This window comes from Cavia porcellus, unplaced genomic scaffold, assembly GCF_034190915.1.
Source record: "Cavia porcellus strain 051 isolate PalLab524CR breed Dunkin Hartley unplaced genomic scaffold, mCavPor4.1 scaffold_1, whole genome shotgun sequence".
Taxonomy (NCBI): domain Eukaryota; kingdom Metazoa; phylum Chordata; class Mammalia; order Rodentia; family Caviidae; genus Cavia; species Cavia porcellus.
Genome location: NW_026947484.1, coordinates 14116065 through 14124000, shown reverse-complemented (window position 1 = coordinate 14124000; position 7936 = coordinate 14116065). Strand labels below are relative to the sequence as shown.

At 40.5% G+C, this 7936-nt stretch overlaps 1 protein-coding gene across 3 annotated transcripts in view; it reads right to left on the bottom strand.

Annotated features, from left to right (window-relative positions):
- Positions 1 to 5021: 5021 nt before the first annotated feature.
- Positions 5022 to 7936, bottom strand: part of Cnot9 (CCR4-NOT transcription complex subunit 9) — a 31151-nt gene continuing 28236 nt past the window's right edge. The window contains exon 8 of one of the 3 annotated variants that reach the window (XM_003464013.5): positions 5022 to 7265. In XM_003464013.5, the coding sequence (XP_003464061.1) occupies positions 7097 to 7265 (169 nt within the window). In that variant the 3' untranslated portion in view covers positions 5022 to 7096. The other 2 variants (XM_013146211.3, XM_005001070.4) reach the window with 2 other exon arrangements.

Sequence of the window (7936 nt, the reverse complement as noted above, 5' to 3'; positions counted from 1 at the left end):
CTAAAGCATCATCTCCTTTTTTCTGAGCTTCATCCTCACAGTCTTCTTTACCCCTCCTCATTTAACTCCAACTCTACATACATTTGCCTCTCCCTGGGTCCCTGTCAGCTCAGTGCTGCCAACCCTTTCCTTTAGGGTGATCTGTCAAAGTTCTCCCAGGAGAGTGCAGAGCGCAAGCATCACAGTTTGGTTCAGTGTCCTCACAGCACTACTCCTCAGGCTGAGTGTTTGGATTTTTGGGGTAAAGATCTGAAGACTTTAACAAGGTTGGTATGGCTTCAAAGTGCATGCCTTCCAAGGGACTCTATTTAGATCCAGAGGAAGCAGACAGTCGCAGGCACAGGAACTCGCCATCTGTGTAGGTAACTCCTATTTCTGCAGAACTCCTGGCCCTTCCCCCTCAGCTGCCTGTTATTAACAGATCTAGAAATCTAATCAGGGCAGCAGCAGCAGAGGGACTTTCTGGGAACTATGCCCAGGAAAGGTCGAGAAGTCTAAATTAAAATGAAGCAGTAGCTGGCAGGAGACCGTAACCACTGTGCTGTCATGATGCCACCCAGGTCTGCCCAGGCCCTCCTCACCCAGGGCCAGTGCCTTATGTTAGACACCTCTTTTTCTTTTGGTACTGGGGATTAAACTCCCAACCTTTAGCTCGCCAGGCAGGTGCTTGTGCTGCTGAGCTATATCCCACCCCTGTTTTTCTTTTTTTGGTACCAGAGATTGAACTCAGGACTGCATGCTTGCAAGGCAGGTGCTTAATGCCGCTGAGCTAAATCCCCAGTGACACCTCTGTTTTTAGGCCAGCAAATCTGAGCTCAGTTCTCCAGCTTATCCAGGCAAACTACTCAAACTTCTGAAATAAAGCATCTTCTTGGTCAAGAAGGCAACTAAAAATATTAAATTTCCTCTAAGAATGATAAATGAGACCACCCGTGGATCTAAAAGCTAGGATATGTAATGTCAGAGAACAGAGAATGTACAACCACCCTGCTATTCCTGCATAATTAAGAGTTCTAAAGGGTGAGGTATTAAAAGAAAATAAACTTTAAGAAAATGATAGAAGCCTTTTAAAATAAGAGACTATAAATGGCATAATATTCCATACCAAGACAAAACTTTGATAAAGGATGAGAAAAATAAAATGTGTTATTTTTAAATTATGTCTACAAAAGGTTGAAAATTAAAGGAAGATAATCTGGCAACAGTAAGCGCACATTTTAAAATTTTAATTGTTTTGGCATTTTTGGTAGAATTTTAAAATCAACCTATCAATTTTCATGAAATTAACCTACTAAGATTTTACTTAGAATTGAGTTTAACTCGTAGGTCAGTTTGAAGAAAACTGGTATCTAATAGTCCTTTCCTAGCCATGGAGATGACATAGAACTCCATTTATAAAAGGTTTTAGCTTCTCTCCAGCATGTCCCCCCCACCCCCCAGTGCAGAGGTTCTGTACACTATTTGCTGTATCTATTTTTAGATACGTAACTTAAGCTATTAGACACTTTTTTAAGTTTCATTTTTCTATGTAGTTTTATATTTAGAGACACATAATTGATTTTCTTTGGTATTGTGACCATGCTAAATTCACTTAATTCTGAGTTTGTAGATACTTTGGGTTGTCTTTGTACACAATCACACTATCAGCATATTCTTTTTTTCTTTATAATTATTTTCTTTTCTTTTTTTTTTTTTTTGACTTTTTCCTTTTCATCGGTACCAGGGATCGAACTCATAACTGCCTGCTTGCAAGGCAGGCGCTTATGCCACTGAGCTAAATCCCCAGCCCCATATAATTATTTTCTTGGTTTTTACCACACTGACTGGGAAATGATAAACAGAGCTGACAGCAGACATCTTTGTTTCACTCATAAAAATTTCAGTATTTCTGGGAAGTTTACAACTGTAGGATTTTGTTGATACTTTTTATTAAAGTCATGCATTTCTTTTTTTTTTTTTTTTTTTTTTTTTTTGTATTTTTACCTGTACCAGGGATTGAACTCACAACTGCCTGCTTGCAAGGCAGGTGCTTATGCCACTGAGTTAAATCCCCAGCCCTGCATTTCTCTTTTTTAAAATCTTTTGAGACAGGGTTTCACTATGCAGTTCAGGCTGGCCTTGAACTCCCAGCCATCCTCTGCCTCAAGCTCCCAAGTGCTGGATCTCTGGGATTACAGGCATTCGCCAACACACCAGGCCTTATTTCTGGTTTTGGAAGTTGTTTTTTCTTTTTGCAGTGTTGCTGGGGACTGAACTCTGGGCCTTGTGTAAACTAAATTCATATGCTACCATAAGATACATCCCCTTTAAAAAAAATCCTGGGTGAGTGACTTTCTAGTCTTTTCCTGCATCTACCTAATGATTGTCTTATTTTTGAGTCTTACTGTGTAGCTCAGGCTGGCCTCAAATTTGTGGTGATCCTCTTGCCTCAGCTCCCTAGTGCTAGGATTGTAGGTGTGCACCTTCACACCCACTCTTTTTAAATTGATTACTTGAATTGCATTGATTAGTTTTCTAGTACTGAGTCAATCTTGTATTTTTGCAATAAAACCTAAGAATATATTCTGATACATATTAATCTTTTTGTTATGTGTGCTGGGGCTTGAATCTAGACCCTTGAGCATGTACTCTATCATTAAGCCCTGTCCCCAATCCCCTTATTGTAACAGGGTCTCACTGTAATACCCAGAACTGGCAATCTTCCCAAGTCAGCCTCTCAAGTAGCTGATTTCTGGGAGTTCTGTCTGTGTTCATAGCAGAGAAAAGTTGCTGGTTTTAAAGCTTATACTGCTTTTAAAGTAAACTAGGAGGGTCAAGGATATTGCCTGCCTGGCAAGCATGAAATTGTGTCTGATTCCTGCTACTAAGAAAAAAATAAACTGGGATCTAGTCCTTTCCCTAGTCTGGAAACTTACATCAGTTACTAAGAGAGGAGAAAGGTGCTAGTTAAAACTAGTCAGTCTAAGGGTTTATCAATTTTATTTTCCAGGGACTCTACTTGGAAATTGTTTTATATGTATGTTTTCTATTTTATTGACACTTGATTGTTTTTCCTCTTGTTTTTGAGACAGGATGTCACTGTGTAGTTCAGGATGGCCTTCAACTCCCTATCTCAGGTTGGCCTCAGAACTCATGGCAATCTTCCTGTCTCAGCCTCTCAAGAGTCCTGGGATTATAGACATATACCACCACACCCAGCTCTTTCTACTTCTGGATTTATTATTCTAGTCCAGATTCTTGACATGAAAAATTAATTTGACTTTCAGATTTTCTTTTATAATGTGTGAATTTATATGAATACTAATTTCTTTTTAAAGCACTGCTTTAGCTATATAAAGGTTCTAATGTGACATTATCTTTATTATCATTCTACTCAAAGACTGTGTAGTTTCCTGTATTTTCGTTTTTTTTTTTTTTTGGTATTGGGGATCAAACTCACAACCATGTGCTTGGGAGGCAGGTATATTTCTTCTTCTATCAGTTTAGAAGTATAATGTGTAACTTTTTTTTGGTACCAGCGATCGGACTTACAATCTCACACTTTTCATGTAAGTGCTTATACTGCTAAACTAAATCCCTGGCCCAATGCCTAACTTTTAAACAAGGAATTTTCAGTTTTTTCCTAGTCTGAGCCCTATATGGTCAGAATCATCCTATTGTTTTAATTTTTCTGAAAAATCTTAAAGGTTGCTTGATGGTCCAGGTATAATCAATCCTAATAAATCTTGAGGTACAATTAATGGCAGTACAGGCCTATAATCTCAGCGCTCAAAGGATTATAGGAGGCAGGAGGATCATGAATTTGAGGTCAGTCTGAGCTACATAGCAGACTGTCTCCAAATACATACAATACCCACCCCTCCAAAATATGTATAGACAGACACAGAGACACACAGGTGAGAGGATAATGTTCTACGTGTGTCGATTAAATTAGATTGTGTAATTCAAAATTTTACATGTTATACCTGCTTTTGGAACACATATAAAAATATTTTCCAAAAATCAAATTCCACAAAGTATCAGCAAAGAAAAATCTCATTTCATTCTATGGTTCCCTATTGCAAATATTTTTTAAAACTTTTACTTATGATGTTGGGGACTGAATTCAGTCCCTTGTGCATACTAATCATGTGTTCAAGTACTGAGTTGTACTCTAGCCTGCCACGAGCTCTTGATAGTAGTAACTTTCTACATCCTTCTTTTCCTAACTTCTGTATGGCAGTAACAGAGAGGAACCGGGGGCTGGGGATTTAGCTCAGCAGCATAAGCACCTGCCTTGCAAGTAGGTGGTTGTGAGTTTGATTCCTGGTACCAACAAAAACTGAAACAAACAAACAAACAAACAAAAAACCAAAACAGCAGAGGAACCCTCTGCAGGTAATGAGGAAAGCATGGGTACTGGTGCTTCTCCTTGCCCTCCCACTGAAAATCTCACAGGCCTTCTAAAGTCTTTGAAAAAAGAAGCTGAAAGTGTCTTGCTGAGGGCCAGGCACAGGACCAACTCTAGAGATGCTCTCTAAGCCCTAGACTTCCAAGATGCATTACTTTCTCACGGAAACCTGTCTACTCACTGGCATGAAAGCCAAAAGTCAGCACCTGTTCCTACAAGATATTTTTTCTTTCTTTTTCGTGTTACTGGGAATTAAGCCCAGGTCTTCACACTGAGCTACATCTCTGGCCTTTTTTTTTTTTTTTATTTTAAGATACAGGGTGGCTAAGTTTCCTAGGCTGGGCTTGAAATGACCACGTTAGTGCCTTAGTCTCTCAAAGTGTTGGGAGTACAGGCATGTGCTACTGTGTCTGGCTCAAGAGATAAGTTATCAGGTCAACAGCACTATCTCAGCCTCCAAGTTTTTGTACATCATCTGCAGTCTCCTACATTCCCTAAAACTCTCCACACAGGAACCATCATTACACAAATGTAAGGCAATGTATGTGTATAAGCAGGTATGATGAAGATTACCTGATCAAAGTGACTGGATATCTGTTGACAAAATAAAATCTCCAGTTAAAAGGAAAAGTTATTTTTACAAAAACAGAAGCATGTTTTATTTCAGTCCTGTTGGGGGAGTGAGAGGGACAGAAAACACAAAATAAGGGGAGGGGTCTCTTTATACAATACACAAAACATCAAGACCAATCACAAGGAATAATACCCATTCTGCCCCTCCCCCAACAACTCCTTTGTGGGTTCCAAGGCCAGCTGAGAATAGATGGGACAAGAGTTAAGACACTATTGGCACAGTAACATGGCCAATGCACCGAAAGATGGAGAGAATTTCCCAGGGAGCAAGGCCTGGGCCTCAGCTGCTTCCCCAGTGGAGGGGGAATGAGAAAACTTTGGCTCAGCAGGAAGGCGGTTGTCAAAAATCAGGGTTACCCTAGGTGGACTCTCCAGATCACAGGCTGTGGGCTGAAGGAAGTCAAGACGTCTATTCATTCCATGCTGGTTTCTGCTTTCTCCAAGACCTCTCCTCATCAGGTTTGGTTCTCCTCTTCATTTTGGAAGGCAGAGGAATAAGTGCTTATTCTACCCTACCTAAACTTAGGCTATTTAAATACTACTTTCTTGGCTCTAATGAGACAGAAGCCAACTAACAAGGCCGGCTCCCTTTGTGAAAGTCGGCTTGAAAGAGCCCTTGAGTTGGCAATACTGCCTCTGCAGAGATTTCTGAACTTGCCCTTATAGATCTTCATCAAATCTGTTAAGAGACATATATCTTCAACTGTATGAGAAGTGCACAGAAAAGACTTGGTCCCTCTCTAGAGCTGGACCAGCAATCCCATCTCTCACTGGAGATGGGGATGAGAGAGGGCAGGTACTAACATGAAAGGAATAGGGAAGGCAAGGCAGATTATACTAGGTTAGGTTCAAGCCTATGGACTGTGAACAGAACAATCTAAAGCTCAGGAGAAGGAACATAATATGAACAGGCAAAACTATTTTAGTGAACCCTGTAATTCCCATGGATAAAGAAAAAAAAAAAAAAGACTAATGAGCAAGCAGAGTCCAGTCCTCCATCTTAAATGTGAATAAAATAAACCCATTCAACTAATACTGCTTCAAGTACAATCATGAAGACAGATGGAGTTGTTGAAATTTACACTAAAAGAGTGGGATCAGGTGGCCTAGTGCATTAGCCCCAGGCACCTCCCTTTTAAATGTCATCCAGAATATATCTTTGAAGACTTAAATTTGAAGACTGCCACCCCTCTTGCCACGGTATAATACCATTTTAGGATAGCAGGATGAGTTAAGACATCTATTTTAAGTTTAATAAGAGGGAAGTGAAACAGAAAAGCAAGCAGCGAAAGCCAGAAACAAGGTTAAGGTCCTCATGGCACCCAGGGCTAGGAGCAGAAGGAGGGGAGGAGGGAAACAGGCGGTGTTTTCCTGCTGTCCTTTGGCTTTACATCTTCCCCCTGGCTCCTATTCCTCCCAACAGCCTGATGTAGCTATTGGCCTGCCAGAGGGGATATAATGCCCAGACCAATTTTTTATTGAGCTTATGCAGCTAACAGACTTGTAAACAGTGCCAACTGACAAAGTTTTGCTAAAAATTATAGCTTGTGTCCACTAACACACCTCTCTCTGAGATTAAAAACAAACAAAAACCCCAAAGTAAACAAATACTGAGAGAGAGAGAGAGAATTAAGAGACACATCTTGAGTCTTCCAAGAAGGCAAAGTAAAAAACGCCACATGGCTTGGTCCCAGGCGCTCACCATGCCTAGAGTGCTGCTGCTGTCACCACTGTCTCCCCGCCTGCCACTGGCTAGGTAGAGGAAGGGGAGCAGGGTCATTTTGGGCATGCTGCAAATACAGCATTTGCTGGTGTTGACACCCTTCTGGGGCTGTAGTAGCAGACTGCTGTGTCAGGAGCCCATTTCCTGGGAGTAGCCGAGGGAGCCCAGGTCCTCAAGGCAGCCTGAGATGGCAGCGCGTACACCTCAGCAGGGGAACCTTGCCCCTTTTCTCCAGTGCAGTTCGGCATTGAGGTTGTCTATTCTCAGTCAGCAATAAAACCTGAGCTGATTTCCTCGTGGGTCCCCTCCCTTCCCCAACTTGGGGAGTAGTGGGAGGAGACAGGGGAGGATCACTGAGGGGGCAGGGGGATACCCCGGGGATCGGTGACCTGGCCCTCTTGCAGGTTCTTCACCAGTTGTGCAAGCCAGCGTTTCGTGGTGGTGTCATCTTTTAGCACCTGGGCAAAGGTTGTATCCTTCAGCTGGTCAGGGAGGCACTGCCTGAGTGCTTCACGTGCCCTACATCAGAAACAAACAAACCAACCAGGGAGACCAACAAATAAACCTAGATTTGGGGGTTAGGGAAGAGCCCCTTTCTTAGACATAAATACACAGCAAATGGGAATCTATGGTTCTGTCAGGTTATATTTAGAAGCCTTTAAAATTCTCTAATACTTATATCAGACATTGGCTCAAAGATCTTTAGATCTGTAGTCTGAAAATATTTTCAGAATGATGTCCCAGTATAGAATTTCATGGAAAAGCAAAATGGAATAAAATGGTGCAAGTTTACTTCAAATTGCTTTCTGATTTATTACAATCAATATCAGAATATCATATTAAAAATAGGTGAGTTATAGTAAATCAAATACTCCAAAAACCATTAACAGCAGATATGACCTCATTGTATATGATAAGTTAATGAATTTTCATTCTATACTAACTTATCAACTTATGACTTTACAGAAACTGTTTTAATTTTATATTTAAAAATCTTAATAAGATGAATCATAAAAACAAAACTATGGTAGCAGCATTATCAGATGAACTTTAAATGTTTCATTTTCTTTGAAATGATGAACAGCAGAAAGTCAAATCTGAAAACCTAAAAAAGGCAAATGTTAACTATTTATAGGGCTATTCTAAACAAAGTTATAGATTTTGTATTTCGATAAATAGAATTTTAAATA